At 44.2% G+C, this 22,773-nt stretch overlaps 4 protein-coding genes across 5 annotated transcripts; 2 read left to right on the top strand and 2 right to left on the bottom strand.

Moving 5' to 3' along the window:
• On the bottom strand, positions 1-8,002 carry LOC117849799 (ATP-dependent DNA helicase Q-like SIM). 2 transcript variants are annotated; one of them, XM_034731492.2, is made up of 15 exons: positions 7,081-8,001; positions 6,743-6,962; positions 6,555-6,665; positions 6,162-6,351; positions 5,682-5,985; positions 5,328-5,521; positions 5,105-5,161; positions 3,979-4,059; positions 3,558-3,621; positions 2,744-2,843; positions 2,583-2,666; positions 2,366-2,453; positions 1,507-1,620; positions 1,156-1,248; positions 1-539 (listed from the first exon to the last, which is right to left on the bottom strand). In XM_034731492.2, exons 1-15 carry the CDS (start codon positions 7,679-7,681, stop codon positions 219-221), a joined length of 2,622 nt encoding a protein of 873 aa, XP_034587383.1. In that variant the 5' UTR covers positions 7,682-8,001; the 3' UTR covers positions 1-218. The 2 variants fall into 2 exon arrangements, with proteins under 2 accessions (XP_034587383.1, XP_034587384.1); XM_034731493.2 differs by lacking the exon at positions 3,979-4,059 and having other exon boundaries at positions 7,081-8,002.
• Positions 8,003-8,797: 795 nt separating this feature from the next.
• Positions 8,798-10,836, top strand: LOC117847466 (uncharacterized). The gene is made up of 3 exons (XM_034728682.2): positions 8,798-9,058; positions 9,145-9,220; positions 9,657-10,836. Exons 1-3 carry the CDS (start codon positions 9,017-9,019, stop codon positions 10,616-10,618), a joined length of 1,080 nt encoding a protein of 359 aa, XP_034584573.1. The 5' UTR covers positions 8,798-9,016; the 3' UTR covers positions 10,619-10,836.
• A 5,097-nt stretch (positions 10,837-15,933) lies between these two features.
• LOC117848495 (bifunctional protein FolD 2) lies at positions 15,934-18,368 on the top strand. The gene is made up of 5 exons (XM_034729924.2): positions 15,934-16,092; positions 16,212-16,395; positions 17,430-17,587; positions 17,698-17,910; positions 18,017-18,368. The coding sequence occupies exons 1-5, from the start codon at positions 16,000-16,002 to the stop codon at positions 18,245-18,247; spliced, it is 879 nt and encodes a 292-aa protein (XP_034585815.1). The 5' UTR covers positions 15,934-15,999; the 3' UTR covers positions 18,248-18,368.
• A 54-nt stretch (positions 18,369-18,422) lies between these two features.
• Positions 18,423-22,145, bottom strand: LOC117848494 (histidine--tRNA ligase, cytoplasmic). The gene is made up of 6 exons (XM_034729923.2): positions 20,742-22,145; positions 20,444-20,623; positions 19,821-20,213; positions 19,423-19,704; positions 19,039-19,179; positions 18,423-18,959 (listed from the first exon to the last, which is right to left on the bottom strand). The coding sequence occupies exons 1-6, from the start codon at positions 22,095-22,097 to the stop codon at positions 18,657-18,659; spliced, it is 2,655 nt and encodes an 884-aa protein (XP_034585814.1). The 5' UTR covers positions 22,098-22,145; the 3' UTR covers positions 18,423-18,656.
• Positions 22,146-22,773: the final 628 nt, after the last annotated feature.

Raw genomic sequence — 22,773 nt, 5'->3', positions numbered from 1 at the left:
TACTATAAAAATATTTTTATTAAAAGAACTAATAGTATTTATTTGATATCACGAATGTTAGTAATTTATTGTATAAATTTGGTCAAATTTGAGATGTTTTATTGTAATTCGGAACGGAGGGAGTAGATCCCGCGCCTTACTCTACTGACCAAGCACCAACCTAACCGACTGATTTCCTCACCGCGTGGTCTCACTCTCACCTCACCAACCTTGCAGCATCACCGCCTCCGCTTCCTGGAGAGTATCGCAGCCAGCCTCTCCTTCGCGGTGGTGAAGCCCGTCGGGTGCTGCTGCCCAGCCTGCCCAGAGCGTCGCATCCTTTTCCTACGCCCGGTCTTCCTGCCGGCGAGGCGCTGCCGACGGATCTCGGGATCGGCCCAGCCCCTGCCCCATTCAGAGGCATCAGAGAACGGCCTTGGATTGTTCATCGCCAGTAGCATTGCCGCGTCCGGGTGTGCGTGCAGAGGCTCCTCTGATCCTGAGTTCAGAAACTTTAGCCCCTCTTCTGTCAGCTCCGGGTGCTGGATTGAGACGCGAGGCTGCAAGCAAATCCGTTATCAGAAAAAGGGATGAAGTGAAGGTAATATCAGGAACAGATAAACTTCGGTGCCAAATCATAGTTCAGTCTACAGTCTCAGTGGTGACAGTTCTCGACAATTTCTCAGAGTTTCTACAGCAACAGGCATTCAACGCCGGAAGGAACTGTACTAGTTCACCTCTAACATACTGTTGTCGCGTGATTGATAGGTTGTTGCTTGGTGTCTATCATTATATGGCATAATAATACATAACAGTTAATCAAATAGTTGCTTACTACTCGCTTATCCTATAGGATGGAATGACTTTATGAGCCAGTTTATCAGTGGAAGTTTCCTTGTTCTAGATGGCTAGATGCGTAATGTAGAACCGAAAATGTTTCAATAGTTTCTAGAAAAAATGGCATGAAGCAGGCAAAAAGGAGTCACATTAATAGCACGTAGAGGCTGGACATGAAAAGACAGGACATCAGATTTTGCAATGGTGAATGAGGATGTAAGAACCAAAATAAAGAAACACCACTTGCTTCTAAATGTCGGCAAACTGTGTCATGAACAGTGACACATTTTTCATGCCACGCATCAGAACAACATTTAGGTACTAAAGTAAATTACTTACGGTTTCAGCTGCTTCCTGTATGTATCTCATGCCTTCTAATATACGAGAAAGGCCTTGCCACCAGATCTTGTCAGTTGCAGTGTACCTAGGAAGCTATAAATAATCTTTAATCACAACACTAGTTTTGGCAATTACAATTAAGAAACTATGGTTATCAATAGTTTTGCCAATTGCAATTAAGAAGCTATGGTTATCATACTAAAAAAATGATAAGTGAAACTATAACCCAATTATTTCTTTAGCTGTATGAAAATTTTATAAATCTACGGTCCATGCGTAAAAAGACCAGAAGTCCCTGTTTATTGCTACCACTTCTGTAAATTTAAGAAACGGAAAATCATTAGAACAAACCTTTTCCCGTATATGACTGACAACCATTCTGAAATTAGGCGCCTCCCCAAACCTTCTCCGGCCAGATCTGTAATGGGGTACACTGCTGCAAATCATATCTTCTGTTTCATCACCCTGGATAACAATGATTTACATGAAGTTACAACAATATAGAATGACCAAAAGAATGCTATGTGACTAAAATTATGCTGCGGTTATTAAGAGCACATCAATTTACTTGTCACAAAGGGAAAATGTGAAAAATCTTGCACCTTGAAATTGCAGCTTGTGTCTATCTATCCAAGTTAACAATATAACTAAATAACATTAGAAGGGATACCTCCTCATGTTACTTCTAACAATCTATCACGTTGACTGTGTTCCTTTTATCAGTTATGCAACCAGGCACTTTTAGATTATCAGCAATGTAAAGTTTCTACTGGAATAAAATTTTCAACACCACCAAGTTTATACATAAATCAGTGCAGTAATAGTAGTATTGAAAGAGAAGGCTGCTCCATGGCAAATTGTAAGTTTATAACTAAAAAGCTCTTTCCCCTCCTAAAAGCCTAGGGGGAAAAACTGAATGATATAAGAGCCCGCAACTAGATATGTATCAGATTTCCTCGAAGACCACAAAAAAAAGAAGATTGACACTGTCAAAATGAATGGAATTATTGGACTGTATCCACATTATCACTTTCAACTTCATGCAGAAATTAAACAACAAAGCTCAAAAAGGTATGACTAAAGCAAACCTACTGGCTTCCTCAACAGCCAAGTTGAGAGTTTGTCATCTCCTTACAATTTGTGACATTACATTATTAGAGTTCAGAACTACAATAGTATATGGTCACCAAGATTTACACTGGATACTCACACTTCGGCCTCGGAGCACATCCATGAACACAACTGCTTCTTCCTTGAAATCATGCATTTGAGGAGGGCCATTAATACAGACATCACACCTGAGGTCAAAAGTGAAACACAGAGATAAAAATGTCTGCAATTATGAATACAGCCTCACATGAAATTGCAAGAAGCACATCCTTGATTTCATGATTTGTATAAGAGACACGGAGGAAGTAGGAAAGTACATGTCACATCTATGAGGACCAAATTCCTCTCCGAAGTACTTCACTAATATTTTGGCTCTACATGTTGAAGTGTTCAAAGAATAGCTGCAACACAAATGTATAACATTTAGCAAATACACATGCCATGCCATCACCAGGGCTTGATAGGTAGAGAGACATACTGAAAACAATCACGTAGCATTCTATATGCAGCCTTTGTCTGTTCCTCACTTCTTTTATTAGGAAGGAGCGTTGGTGCTCTCAAAAAATTACAATATAGAGCTGCAGACGATAGGTGGGTGGAGTGACACAGGGTAAGAGAAAATAAAGCAACGCTTGACAACAATAGATAAAAGTAGTTCATGGTAAGGAAAGCTCTGGTTTTTAAGGTAGTACTTTGAATAAAAGAGGAAGGTACAGCTGGGAAATTTTCAGCATATAAGTCCACTAAAATCTATCGCATCAACAACTTCCGCCATGCAAACAGCATAAGCATGTACCGGATGATACCCTACAGCTTTGCTTGTAAACTCAAAAATTCGAACACAGTCAACCAGATAAGAAAATACAAAAAGTTGGCATCGAAACTTTCAAATTAATTAGTCCATCTACAGATGCATGCATATTTAATGGGAAAATACTGAACAGGGAATACTTTAGTACAACGACGCCAGTAAAGCTCCAAACTCATCTTAACCTCTGGTATATTCAAAATTTATGATCTTGGTTGTTTTTTACCAGTTTTTAGCTTGGTTATGGTAAAAACTAGAACCAAGGTAATGGTGTTAAAAATACTTTGCTTAGGAGGCCCATTGTCATCGCAAAATGATGCCTGAAGGCTTCTTGTAGTAGTTGCAGGTAAGCATAAATAATACATGTACAACTCTCAAGTTAGCATATGATTCATCATATTCTTCACAAGGTCTACAAACAAGTCAGCAACATCATGTCTAAGAAAATTGTAACAAATTTGAAGCATCACAATTCACAACTCACTGCAATCTGACAGCTTTCCATCTCTACCAGCACGGCCAGCTTCTTGGTAATATGCTTCTAAACTCTGCACCAATCAACTAAATACTGGTTAGAACTCAAACAAAAATTAAAAAAGAAAGAAATAGAAGAAAGGTCAATCCAACAGCGAAATCTCAATTCTAAGGGCTGGTTAGAATTCCTAGCTTGGAGGCACACATTTACAAGTTCAGGTGCGTAGCTCTGTCTGACATCAACACAAGCAGAGCAAATCTTGAGATGTGTGTAAAGGCCTTCTAGATATGTTTGAAACAAGTTTGTAAGGCATCTGCTTCTCTGGCTATTCAAACAGAACAATTTATTACGCATTTTCACTAAGCAGGGTGTACAATGACGTGAATGGTGAAACTGTGTTTGGAAGTTAGTACTAAAGTACTACAATAACCTGTGGGAAACCATAGTGAATAATTCTTCTGACATTTGATTTGTCAATTCCCATGCCAAATGCTATGGTAGCCACCACAACCTACATAGAGAGAGGGTCATTAGAGTTGGGGGAAAGGGCAGTGGGATTTGACAAAGTGTGGCAGATATAGAGAAAATATAGAAAACTTCTATAGGCATGACTTCAGATGGTATATGTTGTTTACTCATCTTTTTTTAGACCAGCTCTTTAGTCTTTACTCATCCTTCTGAAAATAAGTCTCTAACAGTTTTGTGAATGCGAGTTCTATATCATCTTCACAAATAGAGACATGAAAAGTTGATTTTGCTCATGGCTCTGAGCTAATGTAATTAAAGGAACTACATAAGGCTAGACTGCAAGGGTTTAAAGATCTCTAAGAGCTAGAACAGTATATTACTAAACAATCACTTCGGCACTGCATACAGGTGAAATAACCTATGCACCAACATTTCAACAACATTCCATATCAAAACAGGTAGTTTCGGCAGCCATGTAGTATAAGAGCCACAAAGCAAGAACTAATAAAAAAATGACTACATAGAGCGAGGATTCCATAAGTACTGAAGCATGGACCACACCATATTAGGATCCAGGATTTCAGGACATTTCTCATTTTATTCAAGCTATCTTCACAAGGATTGGCACAGCCTAGTAAAGAAAGGTGTGAACAAGGCAATAGGTACTACTGTACTAAGAGATAGTATTGTTGAAATATCAAAAGAGCCTGCTCATCTGAAACATATAGGTATCAATTCCATATGTACAGGCGTTGATTTAATAGGACAAGGCCACTTAGCTATATCCATGCTAACTGCATCTCATGACTAGTAATCTTTATACATTCAGTACTAAAAAGGGTTGCATGTCACAAATAATAAGTTACAAATCTCTGTAAAATGGAGTAAATAATAAATTCACACATCAATCATTACTTCAGCATGTCTAATTGAAAAAAATATAAACCTCTCTTTACGCACGCTGCTGTCTACATGCAGAAAACGAGCACATAGAAATCGCATCTAATAGCGGAGATGTGCTGCACTTCCCATAGCATATGCAGTCATTCTGAGATAAAACACAGACGAAGTAAGGTAGCAGTTACTACCTCCAAGTCATTGCAATGGAACTGATGATGCACTTTCCTCAAATGAGATTTAGGCATCTGAAAAGAAGTGTCAGATAGCTCCAAATAAATTACAGGGTTATCAGTATTAAGAGAATAGATAATCATATGTACAAATGGTTCACACTTATGACTTACTGATTCCCATTTTGCAAAGAAAAAAAGACTAATTTCCTCACGCATACAGAAAAACAATGATGTTTACCTTTGCATTATATGCTGCAGCTCTGAGACCAGATTTGCAAAGGAAGTTAGCTAGTTCAACAGTTTCTTTTCTTGTGGGTACATAAACAATTGTAGGACCTTGATCCAAACATCCTGACAAGCTAGTTTCATTGGACTGAGCAGGGAACGCAGAGCTCTCAGGTTGCAAGCCTTCAAGGAACTCCCCGCATGAAACTAGAAGAGAAAGCAAGTGTCAATCCAAGGAACTCCCCACATATACTCAAAAGAAAGACAATTTCAAAAATAAGGTCCAAAGTACTTTTTCTTAAATCACTGAAACTGTACACTCAAAAGCAAGGTGCCATACAAAGTTATTCATCAATTAGTCCATTACCATCAAAATCATCAGTTCCTGGATACAGATCCAACTCATTTTCGGTGTTTTCTTTTACCAAAGTCATGCCAGTTTTTGATTTTCCAACATTCTTATTCCCACAGCTTGCAGAACCAATATTTGCATCTTCATAATCAGATGCACTATCATTCAGAGAGTCATAGGAACTGCTCTCAGAGTCAGGGTCAATTTCATGAAGAATTTGCTGCTCTTTCCCCTGAAACTTCCTTGAAGCATTATATATCCCTATCAGTTCTTGGAAGTCCTTTCCATATGATGAGGCAGACGTTTTGCTGTGCTTTACCTGAAACCAAAATTGAAAGGGGAAGTAAAGATTGTAAGTAGCACGATTAGCAAATCATTGAATAAGATAACTGTTGATCTGCATATGAACTAAGTACAACGTTCTACCACTACTGCTGTTGTATCCCATTGGAAGAACATAAAAAGGAAAACTAGCATAAAACTATATTAACTCACACTGAACCGGAGATTTGGCCGGAAAAAAGAAGTCAACACAATCGTTGTATCTCCTGACATTTTTAAGGACTTGACAATGTCTTCTCGTACAGGAATAGTTGCAGTAGCTGTCAATGCCATCAAAGGAATATCATGCTTCAAGAACTTCAATTTGCTGGAATTGAAATTTTCTCGCAGCACAGATAATTTCCTGTAATCGGAACAACAATTTTTTAAATACTAAGAGTTGTAACATATTGTGAGAAAATAGCAGGCACATGTTGGTTGTTAAGTACAAAACGAAATTAATCACAGTTCGCCATAGGCAAGCATTAAATAGTGATGACAAGGCAACACTAATTGGCAAACAATAACTAGCACCTTTAATAGAGGATATCGAAAACAAGAGCAGACCTATAGTCAGGTCGAAAATCGTGTCCCCATTTAGAAACACAATGAACCTCATCAATGGCAAAAAGTGCAATCCCTGGTTTTTCTGCAAGTTTCTTCAAAGGTTCCATTAGTCTGCAAGTAGAGATGTTACCATGATAAGCACAGCAACACATTAACAAACTTTAGCATACCAAAAGCAGAACAATTACCTTAATACTGTCTCAGGACAAACATAAACAATCTTATACATGCCAGCCATCGCTTTACCCTCAACGCGACTATCAGGTTGCCCTGATCCAAGGAAGCATGCCGATATCCCATGCTTTGCGAGTTTCAGGCACTGATCGTGCATTAGACTTATTAAAGGTGAGATCACCACCACAATCTTTGTCGTTAGTAGAGCTGGGATCTGAAAACAAAGGGACTTTCCTGCCAGCAGAGTCATTCATGTAAGAAAAGGAGGCCAAATTGGTAATTGTGTAATGACGAGGAAACAATCTTTGGAATTACATTACAGAAGAATATGAAAGAGTGTTAAAAAATATACCCGATCCTGTTGCTGCTAGAACAAGACAATCCTTGTTGGCGAACCAAGCATTCAAAACTTCCATTTGGAAGCCTTTTAGGGAGGAAAATCCGAAATGCTTTTGCAACACAGCACTAATTTTCTCCTTTTGGTCGCAATTTCCTCTCGAGTTCTCAACCAAAGATTGCAATTCAGGTCCCAGTTTGGAACAAATATCACCACCCACTGGCACGCTGTGATCAACAGGAGACTCTGAACAAGGAAACGAAGTGCTCGCTTCCCGACCAGACTCGTTTCTTCTTCCAGCAGCTGAGGCAATGTGATCGGTAATGCTGGGCTGTCTCAGCCTTCCTCTAGGATTACTCAATTTCGTCCCCTTCCCAGCCGGCCGCGGCTGCGCTGCCAACGAGGCGGGACGGCTTGGCGCTCCCCCTCCTCGCCTCGCCTGCCCCGCGCCGGCGCTGGGCCCGCCCAGCAGGACCTCGAGCACCTCCGCCCGGCGCGGGCCGACGGCGCCGACCGCCGCGGTGATATCGTCGAAGTCGAAGCCCATGTCGAGCAGCTCGGCGATGAGGCCGTCGGCGGACACGTAGCTCCCGGTCCGGGCGGCGCCGGGCTCCATGTCGGACAGCAACGGCGCGGCCACTGCCACCAGAAATCAGCGAGGCCGCAGCAAACCCCCCCGAAATGGCGACAGCGTTCAGCGATTCGAATCGAGATTTTTGGGGGCCGCGCGCCCGAAATTACCGGTGGAGCTGGAGCCGGACGCCTCCGAGCGACGCCCCTACGCCGCTCTGCGCCCTCCGCCGCCCACGGCGCCGGGCTGGCTCGCACCAGAAGCCGAGTAGAACTTCTAGAGGCTTCTAGAGAGGAGGGGAGATGGGGGAATGCGAGGGTTTCCGTTTCGAATCGCGGGAGGAGGCGCGCCGCGCGGCAGGGGAGGGAACCCGCAGACAGCAGGATTGTTTCTTCACGGGCGCCTGCCACTGGCACGTGGGACCATCGTGACAGTACCGCGGGCCCCGGCCCAATCGGTTTTCTAGTGGGGGGCCGGCCCAGTTTGGGGACATGGTGGCACCGCAGTGGCCCAACTGAGGTTGAATTATTTTTTTCCCAGATTATAAAAGAAAGTGGAACACTCGGGAGCACGACCAGTGTGTAATTAGGTGAGTCGGAAGCCTCAGTCGTACGTATATCCCTGTTGAAAAGAGAGCAAATTCCAAAAATGCAATTTTTCATTTTTTTTAGTTTTATCCTAAATTGAATTTATTTAATTCTGGACAAGTTTATAGAAATTTATATAAAAGTCTGCAATACAAAATAAATACACTACTAAGATATATTTTATGGTGGATTTAGTGAAATCATTTTGATATGTAGATGTTTTATTTTTTTACGAACGTGATTTAACGAACAAAACTAAAACGACCTATATCTTAGAATTGAGAGAATATTATTTATCCGCTAGATAATTCAGAACGATTACTTGGACCTTTTAGAAAATTATCATTCGAATTTTTGCCATCATGCTTAGTATATGCTTAATTTTTAGAAAAAGGACCAAACTGCTTTGGCCTAACACAACAAGAAGACCAACGAAACAAAAAAAAATTAACATGGGCATCTTGCAACCGGCACATGTGGGGAACAATCATCTCACCACCAAAAAACGCAAAAATAAGATTTATTTTATGAAAAAAGGACAAAGAAAAACCTAGAGAATTATTCACCCCTGCTCCCAGATGCTATTTAGTCCAGTCCTGCCTCTCCTCAGGGCCAAACATTGCCACTTTCTTCTGCCCCCCTCTTGGTGCCACCATTCTCTTCTTTCACAGCTTCCACACTTTCCCTCTCTGCCCATTTCTTCTTATTCTCCTGCGTCCTCTCACCTTCTTCCATCTCCATCCAGCTTCCCCCTCCTTCCCTCCTCTCCCCCCCCCTCTTTCCCTGGTCTGCCATGGCGGCTCCTGAAGAAGGTCCAGAGCCGCTCAGGTATCAGGTAAGCAGTTCAGAGTTCAGACTTTAACATGGAGTTCTTGGAGGCTGATTCTTGGGTTCTGACTGCACTGGTTGTTCCATTGGCAGACTCTGGCCTTGAAGGTGAGCATCCACTGTGAGGGCTGCAAGAAGAAGGTCAAGAAGGTGCTGCACAGCATCGAAGGTGTGTGTTATTCAGTTTCCCAAATCCTTAGCAGTCTTTTTCTCTGAATCAGATTTGAAATACTTTAAAAATGAAGATAAGCTTGAACCAGTCTTTTCTTCGTTTTCTTCTTTGTATTTGGCGTTTTTTAATCGTATATGTTTCTGAGATCAGAAGTGCTAAGCCATTTGTGTTCACGAAAGGTTCCCCTGTTTCTTGCACTGAACAGAAGGTTTGAGCTCAGACTCAGAGTGCTTCTTGCACTAGCTCTCTTGTCCATCTCCATTTCCACTCCTCCCCTGTTAAACCCCCTGCGGAATTTTCACCCAAAACTATATTCTACATGTTGCGAATTTACTACAAATTCATTTTCGCTTGTTGCTACAATGTTGTTTGTCTGAAATATTTGCTGCACTGAGCCACTGACGCATGATGCCATGATGCTCCTCATTCACAGGGGTGTACAAGACGGACATCGACATGCAGCAGCATAAGGTGGTGGTCATCGGCAACGTCTCCGCCGACGCGCTCGTCAAGAAGCTCCTCAAGACCGGCAAGCACGCCGAGCCGTGGCCGGAGCCTGTTCCGCCGTCAGCGGCAGCTGCCGATGCGCCCGGCGGATCCCCAGGCAGCGGAGGCAAGAAGAAGAAAAAGAAGAGCAAGGGCAAGAACCCCGCGAACAACAACACCAACAAGCCCGCTGATCCGGCGCCGGCGGACGGCGGGAGCGGCCCCTGCCCCCCGGAGAAGCAGGACAAGGCTGAGGGCGGCGGCGGCGGTTCGTGCGATGAAGCGTCCGATGGCGAGCACGATAAGCCTGAGGGCGGCGGCGGTGGCGGCAACGGCCCCGCAGGCGCCGGAGACGCGCAGGATGGCGGTGCAGGCGGCAAGGTGGCCCCTCTCGCCATGACGCCGCAGGGCCCGCAGCCCGCCGCGAACGGCAACGGCAATGGCGGCGGCGGCAAGAAGAAAGGCAAGAAAGGCGGCGGTCACGGCAACGGCAATGCCAATGGCAACGCCAACGCCAACGCAGACGGCGCCGGCGCAGGCGCCGGTGCAATAGTGGAGGTCCACCCGCCGCCGGACGCGCCCACGAAGCCGGGCGGCGGCAACTCCGGCCCTCTCACCGTCGTCGACGCCGGGCCGTACCCTCCGCCTCCGGGCGCGCCGGCGATGAGCTACCCGGGGTACTACGCCGCCGGGGTCCACCCGCCCGCTTACGTCATGAGCTACAGCACGGCGCACCCGAGCTCGGCGCTCCGGAGCAGCGCCTACTACCACCCGATGGCCGGCGCGGCGTACACCACGGCAGGTGGCGGCGGCGGCGGGTACTTCTACTCGACGGCGCCGGTGTCGGCGGCGCCCGGGTCGTACTACATGTTCAGCGAGGAGAACGCCAACGCCTGCAGCGTCATGTGAGAGAGGATTGTGTTAATCTATCGGTTAAGAACTTGAAATTCAATTGACTACTATGTATAAGATGTTGCAAAAAGCCTGGCTGTGCTAGATTTAGATTATGCTTTTGTGGTGGCCAAGATCGAACTGGTTGTAAGTTTGCTGCAACCTGCAACGTTTTGATGTACCTGGAGAAATATATGAATTTTAGAGTAGCTTAGCAACATGGAATTGCACCATCACCTGTTTGGTTGTTCATTACATTTTGCTGCATAACTGCACATATAGTAGCTAGCTATTCTTTGATCTGTGGCCAAGGAAACATGGTGTGGAAGGTACACTAGGAAGAGATCCGCAGTTGAACACAAAAGTTTTTTTGGAGATGCAAAAAAATTGGCTAATAAAGTGTTTCTAGTAGTCTAATCGTGGTAGCACTAGCTATATGAGGGTTTTTTTTCCTTATGTTCCCCTATTCGGTTACAAATATACTACTCCATCCGTCCCAAATTACAATTCGTTTTGAATTTTCGAGATACATTACTTTTGCTATGTATCTAGACATAGTATATATCTAGGTGCATATTAAAAGCTATGTATCTAGAAAAGGCAAAATAAATAGTAATTTGGGATGCAGGTAGTATGTTGCAAAGGTCAACGGTCTATATTTGTAGTTAAAACAAACCAATGTACAAGTTGGGCTTCAAATGTTCTTCATAGTCAAGGATAGCAACGTGGCATATATGGTACGCCAGCAGATTTGTATGCAGTTGGCTTACTCATTGGCAAGTTGGGAAGAATAGATACTCCAATTTCAAAGATGAGGATTCTGTTTGCAAGACTATGTCATGGTAAATTCTCTATGGGTCAACAGAAAATGTCAAACTTATGTCTCAGTAGCTTTACATTGAAGATAGTCTCAAGACATTAGATGAAAAGTTCTTTAAATGACACCAGATAGTGATGAGAGAAGCAAGAAAATGCAAAGGTGATTCATATGATCGAAAACATTTCACTTACCTTTGGGCATGTTGATAGTGGGAGAAACACGAAAATGCAACCATGGATACTTTCAACGACTCATCAAGTTTTGCATATGTTAAGATTGAGCTACTTGAATCATGAACATGTTTAGAACTCAAATTAGTTAGAGCTCATTCAGTTCTTCCATTGAGCGAAAACATGTCTAGAACTAAACTAACCACAGTGCAAGAGGCTAAACCAAGTCCAACTAGGTTGTTGTTTCAGATACTCCGTAGGAAATATGTCTATTTACCCTTCAAGTGATCTTTGCAGCCGAATAAAAAATTGTGACTTACAACTACAATACACATGGAAGTTAAGTAATGGGTTAGAAAGGCACTTTTCAAGCCACTAACGAGGCTTAGAGCAGATCGCCATGTTTAATTATTCAAGGACGCCTATCTTTGAGCTTTTAGAGATGCATGGAGAGTTTTTTTTATTGAAAAAAGCGTCTCAGTACGATGCTTAGCCTAATCACTTGGTCTATATTATGCTTAGAACCGTCTCTAGAGACCTTAAAAGAATGGGTTGATTGGAGATGGGGGGGGGGGGGTGCGGAGAAAAAACAAAGCCAGAATCAAATGATGGGACCCAAATCCAATTTCAAAGCCCTTTTAGTCAAATCAAGGCCCAAATCTTTGTGGATTCAAGATTTACGAAGCAAATAGTCTAAGAAAGCACTACGGGACTTGAGGCTAGTTATTTAGATTAGCCCTAATGTATATTCATCTTTACACTATGGTACTAATTTGAGTGTTTTTGTTGAATCCCCTTTTTGAATATTTAAAATTCAAAGAGATCAATAAATAAAGTTTATTTGATTTTAGTCTGACAATAAGCACCTACACCCTCATCATTTTTAGTAGGTGTTAGGATTTTAAAAAGGTCTTTAGAGGACCATCAAATTCTCTTACAATATATTGGCAATCGCTACAAATCAATGTCATGATGAAAGATCTTTGATATACAGATTTATTCATATAACATTTATACACTAAGCATGTATATAATTATGAAGTTTGACTTAAAATATGAATACACCTATTAATTTCATACATAGGGAGTCTATCATTAGAGAAGAAGAAATCCCTTTTCAGGGAAAAAAGACAGCTCAACAACGCCTTCAGCAGGGACAATTTGAACCTAGAACCTGCATCACAAATATGGTTTCATGTAGACAATTTTGGTTTTCACATTTCACAAGATGTTTTGCTGATTACCACATTGGTACAGCTTAGTATTTGTTTTTCCGCTTAAAATAACTTTTTAGAATGAGTTGTTACCAGTTTGAGTACAGCAGGTTTGCAGTGCCCAATGTTAGGAAAGTTGGCAAGATTCTTCCGGAGAGAAAGCAACAATGAGAAGGTTTGCCCACATCGGTTTTCCAATGTTCTTCCACCAAGGCAGCCCCAGTAACAAACAACACAGGAATATCACAGTGATATATGGTACCGGAGGACTCTGTTTTTCTTAAAAAAATGGAACACTTTCCCATGCATTACGAGAGGTACAATGTTCTTGTCTTTTGTTTCCTTCCTCTCTCTTGAACGGATTCTTGGCATGCTTTGTTCCCTAACCACCTACTAATATAATACGCTTAAGCTTCACTAGTCTCTTGACCAAACCAAGGCAACAAAGGACAGGTTTGTATGCTAGCACTTAGTAAGCTCAATGCCCTATAGAAAATGCAAATGAAAAGTCTAATGCATTTGTATTTCTCCAAGGTTAGTCTAGTCCCATAGCCATAGGTTTCCCCATTCAAACTCGCTTTGCGGGTTTCGGGTCATCGAATTTTACGGCTCTTTTTGGATCTTTCGCCTCTCGAAAGGTTAATGCCCATTCAGTTACAATTGATTATACCAAAACACTTTTGAATGTTGAAAACCATAACTTGGATCAAAATCCATATAGGGATGAGTTCCTGTATTAGCTCCAAATAATTTCACGAACATATAGTAACACCCCATGGACATATATACAATTCAAACATGACCATATAGTAATAAATAGTTATTTTGCCCGTGGCCATACAATCACATGCGTCTACTAGAGATCCTGGACTCATGGTGCGTCACATAATCAATCAGTCTAAAGCGTCCGAATTTTGAACCGAAAGTTAGGAGAGGGGAATGGCACGAGACAATGCCTGCCTCTCTGCTGCCTCCTGAAAATGCATGAATGTGAATGACACGCCCAACTGTGTGCAGGTATGCATAGTGGCATTGTGCTGCAGGAAGGCAAAGCAGCCTCTGACAAAGAACAGCCTGTGTGTCCTTGGATCACTCGCTGATTTGCAACAAGGTACATTTGATGTCACTTATCTCCCCTTTTTATTTCTCCTTTTCCTTTTGGGACCCTTTTTCAGTGAACTGCATCTTAACCTGAAGGTTGCAGAGAATTGACTCCTCTGATGGATGGATCGCCTGAAAAAAAATGCAGAAAAGATATCTGAAAAATCTCTTTGCTTTTGATGTACATGTCAGTAGCTTTCACTGTTTTTTTTTCAAAAAAAAAAAGAGAAGAGCATCAACTGTGCAGCCAGGCTAGGTACATGCGTGGATGTACCTTGCTCTTGTTCCTGGACACTTTGATATTCTCCTTTTTACTTTGTTTCCTTTTATATATTTCTTGAAAATAAATTTGATGTGTGCTTGACCCTGGGCCAGTTTGGTGTCAAAGGGAACCTTTCTTTCTTTCACTCTCAAACTTATCTCCACCGGCTGATTCTCAAGGGAGGGGCCGTTCCATGCTTCATCCTTTTATCTGATAAACTGATAATGCATATGGCATCAAAGGCTCGCAGACCAACATATTCTCATGTCAGGAAATGGAAAAGAAAAGGGGTAAAAGAAAGTGGCATTCTAGGCTGGATATGTTACTATGTTCAGGATAAGGTGTATGTCCACATATTCATAGAGATCGATGAGTGTGCAAGTGTTTGCAGCTGTACTATGTTTCATAAAAAAAATGTTACAGTAAGTGTGAAAATGCACATATTACTCCGTAAATGAGTCGTTTTCGCACATCTGAAAAATACACCTCATGTGCAGTATTTTCGAGAGATTTTACATATTGAAGGTCTAAGCCCGGAGCATAGGAATTGGAGACTAAAAATGAGGAGAATCGATTGTTAGGCTCAAGAGTCAGGACTAAATATGAAACTATTACTTTCTCTGTGTGTCCGTGTGTGTGCGCGGGCGCGGAGAATGAAACTACTACCCTGCATAAGTTTACCTAGCTTGTGATTATGAACAAGAAAAATATGTGTAAGATCTTGCAGCACTTTATTTTGAGTTGGACCCCTTACATGATAATCATTGCTGGACCCTCCCTGATGTTGATGAGGTACGGAATTGTTTCTCAAAATGCAAAAGAAATGAATCGCCAGTACTGGCTAAATTGATGTTTATGCAGGTCCAAATCTTGCCCCTAGATCTTCATGTGATCCCTCTAGCACCATCCAGAAAGTGGAGGAGGGAATCTGGAGAAGATTGGTGCATCAGTCTCCATACTATATTCCCATCATCTATAGATCCCTGGTAGTGTGGCTGGTGCTGCATATGCTTCATCCTCTCTAACCTCACTGGGGGTATTTTTTTGGTAGCATCTTCCCCTCTTTCTCTCCCCTGCCCGTCGACAACATCAAAAGAATCAGAAAGCAATCCAAACTCTATCTACAGTCTCTACCATGAGCAATTGGATTGGTACATACCAAATATCCACGCATCATTGGCTCTTCATCTATCCATGGACCAGACTGATATTCCATGAACAGGCACCAGGAGGCTCTGTTGCGACAGCATGACTTAGGCACCTTTGGAATCGCAGAAACTCTCGAAGTTATAAACTGCATCTCAGCAACAACATTTCCATATTCTCGTTGAGGACTATTTGGTTATCAAGATTCTAGTATAGAGCATGTTTGGTTGCTTGGCCTAGTTGTATGCAGGTTTAGATCCCATGCTAGCCCAATCTTAGCATCATATGAAGGGCCAGTTCGGTCGAGCTCTCGCCAACTCCAGCTCCGGCTATTGTAGGTGGCAGGGTGTTGAGGAGCTGCAGCTGGAGCCGGAGCTGGTGGAGCCATAATTTATGACTCCAGCGCCTTATGTTTTAAAAACATAAGAGGAGAGAGAAAAAAACCTTCGGTAAATGGTACGCACCCAGTAGGTGGCAGGTGAAGTTGGAGCCGTTTGGAGGCCGACCAAACTGGCCCGAAATATGATCATGTTTGACTATCCAGGCCCAATAAAGAGGGCCTATGTAAGTATTTGGCCCAATGGGCCAGGCTCACCTACCCACTCAGCCAAAGATTTCTTCTCGCAGGTCTCTAATCCCCGAGTCGTCGTCGCCACTCACTCGCCCAGACGACAGCCACCACCGCGATGGCGCAGATCATCGACGGCAAGGCCATCGCCGCCGACATCCGCCGCGAGGTCGCGGCCGAGGTCGCCACGCTCTCATCTGCCCACAACGTCGTAAGCCTCCCCACTCCTCATCTCCCCTTCCCTCTCCCGCCGCGGGTGCGTTCTTTCTTGGATCGGGAAACGGGTCGGGACTGAATAGCTAATGGCGCTGTGATGACTCCCGCGCGCAGGTGCCCGGGCTAGCGGTGGTGATCGTGGGGAGCAGGAAGGACTCGCAGACGTACGTGAACATGAAGCGCAAGGCCTGCGCCGAGGTCGGCATCCGCTCCGTCGACGTCGACCTCCCCGAGGACATCTCCGAGCTCGCGCTCGTCGCCGAGGTCCACCGCCTCAACGCGGACCCCGCCGTGCACGGTACCGCATCCCTTGCTTTACTTCTCCTCTTCCGGTACCCTATCTGGGGCCGCAGAAGAATACATATGCTTGTGTTTTCTGGTTCTTATGCTTGAGCATGCTGCGAACGTAGCCATTGTTGCTTTGCCTACGATTCATCAGAATTAGATGCTTAGATGCTCACTTGTGCTATCTGATGATGCAGTGCCTATGGTGATACATCCGCAGGCCTGCAGGTTTGCAGTTCAGTGGATTTGGTCTGATCCTGTCTCTATCGAGTCTATTCATCTCTGGTTCCATACTTGGAATTGGAATCCTTGAGCGTGCTATGGCATGCAGCTAGATTTGAAAAGTCATCAATAATACTGTTTTCTGCTCTCTACAATGTGGGCTGTCTCTTAACCAAGGGTATGCAGATCCCAATTCACTCCTTGTTTGGAGTAGTCAATCACTAGATTAGGCCTCAGAATTTAGGTATTTCAAGTTGCAAAGTTGCACAGATACTTAAGGGAGTTTCTGAGTTTGTAAGTTGTTTTTTTTTTTGAAAAACCAAAAGTTGTTTTGTCATTCTGTTAGAACATAGCAGGTTTTGTTTGGCCAAGTTCAAGTATCAAACTAGCACGGCCATAGAGAGATGAAGCATTGCTTTGATTCAGTTGTAAATGAGAAGTTATAGCTAAAAAAATATGGCATGATCGATCTAAGTTGAATATCTTGATATCTTCCCAGAAATCTGAATTTTGGAGTTCTGCACTTGGTCAATCAACTTGTCACTTCATAACTACAGAGATGAATGTTCCAATATGGGAGTAGTCGAGTAGGGGACTAGGGGTTTTAAAAAGAATGTCTCTAGCTTCCTTTGGGTTCATAGAAAGCCAACAAGTTTTAGTTGGCTACTGCTAGTACAAGACAGGTCCATGTCATGTTGATTCATGTCTTGTTCTACTACCTGTATCAAAATTCTGACTATGACTACTTCGGTCTCATAGAATCAAATCCTTGTTTCAATTATGAAGGGCAGCTATTAACTTTATGACTATGTGCTTTGATTCCAGGCATCCTTGTGCAGCTTCCATTGCCTAAGCACATCAATGAAGAGAAGATATTGAGTGAGATCAGCATTGAGAAAGATGTCGATGGTTTCCATCCTCTCAATATTGGCAAACTTGCAATGAAAGGCAGGGAGCCACTTTTTGTACCATGTACACCAAAGGTATTGAAACAATTTGCAGAGCATTTTACATCAATACAACAGAACACATGATAATTTTTATGTTGTTTTCACGTGCAATTCCTACCCATGGTGTCGGTTTTTCTTTGAAGGGATGCATGGAGCTCTTGTCACGGAGTGGAGTTACCGTTAAAGGGAAACGAGCAGTTGTGGTTGGCCGCAGCAATATAGTCGGGCTACCTGTATCCCTTCTCCTTCTGAAGGCAGATGCAACAGTATCAATTGTGCACTCACGGACCTCGAATCCGGAAAGCATTGTCCGCGAAGCTGACATAGTCATTGCAGCAGCTGGGCAGGCTATGATGGTGCGTAGCTTCACAACAACAAATTATCAGTTTTTGCAGCATGATGCAGTTCCTGCAATTCATCGCCCATTGCTCACTGAGTCAATGTTCCTTTCTTGGTTGTCAGATCAAAGGGGACTGGATCAAGCCAGGCGCTGCGGTTATAGATGTTGGGACGAACTCAGTCGACGACCCTACCAGGAAGTCTGGGTACCGGCTCGTCGGTGATGTGGATTTCGCAGAGGTGAGCAAGGTCGCCGGTTACCTGACGCCAGTCCCAGGAGGCGTCGGCCCAATGACGGTGGCGATGCTGCTGAAGAACACGGTGGACGGCGCAAAGCGGGGAATAGTCGAGTAGGAAGCATTTCATCTCGCTCTCATATTCTGTACGATCTGTAATGCAAGGATGGGAACTTAAAAAGGTTTTGTTATCCCGTTTAATAAATGCAATAAAATGATTACTGGCTTTGCTTCTGTTATTTAACTACCAAAAAACTTGCTATTTGAAGTACAAAAGGTACATTTTTTCTACATCAAAAGGGAAAGCTTTGTCATGCTTGTATAATTCACAAAATGGCGCAGCCTGATTCAGTACAATGCATTGGAATTCAGGGATTCGAATCACCACCACAAGTGAAGCCAACCTGACTAAAACACTCCCATCAGTTTAAATCCAAATGTTGGAATGTCATTTCCCCAACTTTTGGACTCACTCGCCTAAAATGGGTGCCAAAAAAGATATGAGATCAACGCCTAAAACTTCCCTTTTAGGGTTTACTCAATCTCTTCTTCAGCTCTTGAACAAAATCCTTCCTGTCAACCTCTTCTTCCTGGTTGGCTTTAACATCCTTCAACTTCACACTTCCTTTCTGCATCTCAGACTCACCAACCAGCACCATCCAAGGAATGCCTGATTGCAAGGCATACTTGATGTGGTTCGTCACCCTGGTAGTGAGCTTGAACTCTGCCTTTATTCCAGCACTCCACAGCTCGCTCACCAGCTCAGCAGCCAGTGTAAGGTCCTTTCCAAGGATTGACACCAGCACCTCTGTCTCTGTAGCACGGATCGTCTGCAATTCAAGATCGCACAGTTACTGCAAGTCCCTTTGAAACAGGAAGGGTAAAATGGTGATTGAGACATAGCTATACCTCATTTCTTTCTTTCTCCTGTTGCTCCATGATTGCAAAGACCCTCTCTATTCCTAGGCTGACACCAACAGCAGGGATCTGCTTACCGCTAAACATACCCACAAGGTTGTCATACCGACCACCAGCTGCAATGGAGCCAACCTATTGCCAAATACAGTCAGTACAGGGATCAACTAAAATGGTCTTCAGCTCTTTAGTCAGAAAAAGGCATATGTACTTCCAATGTTCCAGATAATAGAGAGTAAAATAAAATTTGAGATATAAATCAGTTTTGAATACATTGATCACCAACATATTAAGTGAATGAACAAGAACAATATGCTTTACGGCCACTCGTAATATTAACTGGCAACATCAACATGCAGTGATAAGTGTGGGTCTAACCTGTGTGGCACCCTTGAACACAGCTTCGTATATAACACCTGTATAGTAATCAAGGCCCCTAGCCAGACTTAAGTCAAAAACAATCCTGTCTAACGCATTTGCTTTCTCCAGAGCTTTGAATAATATCTCGAGTTCATTCAGTGCAACAACAGACCCTTTGTTCTGCATGAACTTGCTACCCTCCTTTCTCAGCTCCAGCAAAACTTCCAATGGGTGTCCTCTAGTCTTCACTAAATTGCCAATTTCATCTGCAGTTTCATTTGATATACCTTTCTCATCCACCTGATTCAACATAACAAACAGTTACGACTATGATCCGCATATACACATCAAGGCAGCACAATAAATAAAAAATAATGAGACCTTAGCTTAAACCAATAAGTAGTTCAGATGCTTACCAGCTCCTTTTTCACTTGTTCAAATGTTTGCTTGTCCAGCTTGTCAATGCTCGAGCAAACTGTTCTGAACTTTTGAGCAGGCACACCACAAATTTCTAACATTCCATCAAGCAACTTTCTGTGATTTAATTTTATCTCGTATGTTCCAATATCCAGCTGATTCAGCAATTCAGTCAAAACTTTGATGACCTCAAAATCCGGTTCCATAGGTTCATATACACCAGCAATGTCAAAGTCACATTGATAGAATTCCCGATACCTTCCCTTAGATGGATTATCTCTCCTATATACTTTTGCTATTTGGTATCTCTTCAGTGCGCTTATGTTATTCATCGCAACATATCGGGCAAACGGAACAGTCAGATCATAACGCAAAGAGCAAAGCTCACCACCCTGCAGGTTATTTGATGGTAAGACATCAAACCATCACTACAAGGATAATACAGGGAAAATACTGCAACAAAGTATGGTTTGAGTGTCCCAATATTGGCAATGCAATTCTTAACCTCACATGGGTGAGTTATAGTAAGAGCCATTGCATGACAATCAAAATATGAACAAATTTCTTTTGCCAAGTAAGACATGAGACCAAGCTAAATAGTAAGAGGACACTGAAACCATACCTGATCAGCGAGGTCATATATCAACTTCGAATCTTCACCATATTTGCCCATAAGGGTTTCTCTCAGCTCAAATACAGGTGTATCAAGAGCAGTAGCACCGTGCATCTTGAATACACCTGTTATAATTGAAAATGCACGCTCCCTTATCGCCATTTGCTCTTTCCCAAAGTCGCGTGTACCCTAACAGGAGTCAGCATAAACATTCAGAGGAGAGAGAACGGAACATCAATACAATCTAAGCACCAATAATTCAACCATATAACTAAAGCAGACCTTCTGCAAACAATATGATTCTCACCTTAGGAATTTTAGGCAACCTCCTTACTTCATTGCTCTCAACAATCTCCTTCACCTTCTCCACAAGGGACTCCAATCCGGGACACTTGGGGTCAAACAACAATGAGAGAGAGGTCCCCCACTCTGCAACCAACGCAGAATTCACGGAAGCAATAGCACCTCCATTGTTTACATGGTCCTTAAGCAGCATCAGCACAGCAGAAGTGCCCTTCCCCAGAGTTTTCTTCTTCTTGCTCTTCTTGTCACCCTTCGCTTTCTCACCACCAGCCTGTGGCTTCTCAGCTGAACTGCCCACTTCGTTCTCAACAGCAGCTTGGGGCTTCTCAATTGAACTGTCCCCTTCGATCACCGCCATTGCCACAGCTGCCTCCCAAGCAAGGAAGTCCCTGAACTTAAGCAAGTGGTTGTACACCCCCTTCAGGACCGACACTGCATCTGAATCAATCAAAACCCTGTCAATGCTGACGCCACCAGTAAGTTTCTCCCGAAGCTCAGCATCAGCAATGCTCTCTGCGCAGAGTCTTGCCCGAGCAACGCTCATCTTGCACAATGCCTGCACTGCTCTCGCGAGCTGCGTGGCCAGCACAACCAACGCCTCCTCCTTTCCTGCACCAGTTTCGCCCGCATCCCTCTTCCCCAACTTCACCGGGGCGTTGAGCTCGATCCGCACCCTCGCGTGCAGCGCGCGCACCGCCTCGCGGAAGATCCCGTTCACGGTGGGCACCTTGGCGAACGTGGCGGCGGCGGGGGCGGGGGCACCTCCGGCGCTGCCTACGAGCTTGGAGCCGAAGACGAGCATCTTGATGTCGGCGGCGACGTCCGCCTCGTCCTTGGCGGAGAGCCCGTCACCGGACGCCGGCACGTCGAATGACGCGACGTCCCCGCGCGCGGCCTCGCAGGACAGCGCGGCGACGGCGTCGGCGACGCGGGCCAGCGGCGTGGCGCAGCAGTCGATCAGGGCCGCGAGCGCGACGGCAACGGGCGCGGAGGCCGCCGCCACGGCGGCCTCGTCGCGGGACCCCAGCGGCAGCGCCGCGGCGACGTCGAGCGACTCCGCGAGGCGGGTGGCGGTGGCGGCAGTGACCAGCGCGGAGGAGGAGTCGGATGCGGTGAGGAGGAGCTTGTTCAGGAGAACCGCCGCCGCGACGCGCGATTCGGCCGGCGCCAGCGCCGCCAGGGCGGCGCCGAGGGAGGCGGGGGTCTCCTGCGGCGAGGGGGCGCGGGTGGAGAGCGGCTTCAGGGCGGAGGCGTCGATGGCGGGGGAGGCGAGGCCGAGGGAGAGCGCGTAGACGGCGGCCGGCGACAAGGCGGCGCCCTTGCCGCCGAGCGTGACGGTGGCGGCGGCGGAGGACGCCATTGAGACTGATGCAAAACCCTAGAGCGGGAGGAGGAACAGGATCTGATCTGATGAGTGATGATGGACGGCGAGGATGCGCTGTCTTAACTATCGCAGCAAACGTTGTGTCCAAGCCACCGGTTACGCCATTGTCAAACTTTTTTCTGAAGAAGAAACTGTTGCAGGAAACGTCATGCTCAAGCCACTGTTTCTGCAACTGTCAAGAATTAAGAAGCCGACCAAAATTCACACAACTGAAGTTGAAACTTTGACAAAGAAATAAAGTGTTCTAACTGAAATGGCTTTGAGTATGTCTCCAGCATGACTGGCACAGTGGTAAAGCGAGTAATGTTTTGTATTTTAAGGAATAATAATTTTCAGAATGGAAGCAACGTGCTTGTCAAGAATAATACGCCTATGATATATTTGTAAATTGTAAGATATATCGTAGTCTCTCACCGGTGCTATAGGGGTACAGTTTGCATGTATGCATTTATAGAGGTGAGTATATGCTTTAGGAGGTTTGAGTATGTTTTTACGCTTATAGCCTACAAGCAACTAAAACAATAAACTAATCACACTCCTACGCAACATGTGACTATGTTTTTCATTCTATGAAATTCGACAACGTTAGGTTAGAGATTTAAATTCTAAGGAAATTACCATAATTGCCTAGGCAAGGACAAGAATATTCTGA

This window comes from Setaria viridis, chromosome 3 (assembly GCF_005286985.2).
Source record: "Setaria viridis chromosome 3, Setaria_viridis_v4.0, whole genome shotgun sequence".
NCBI lineage: Eukaryota > Viridiplantae > Streptophyta > Magnoliopsida > Poales > Poaceae > Setaria > Setaria viridis.
This window is presented reverse-complemented; position numbering and strand designations above follow the sequence as displayed.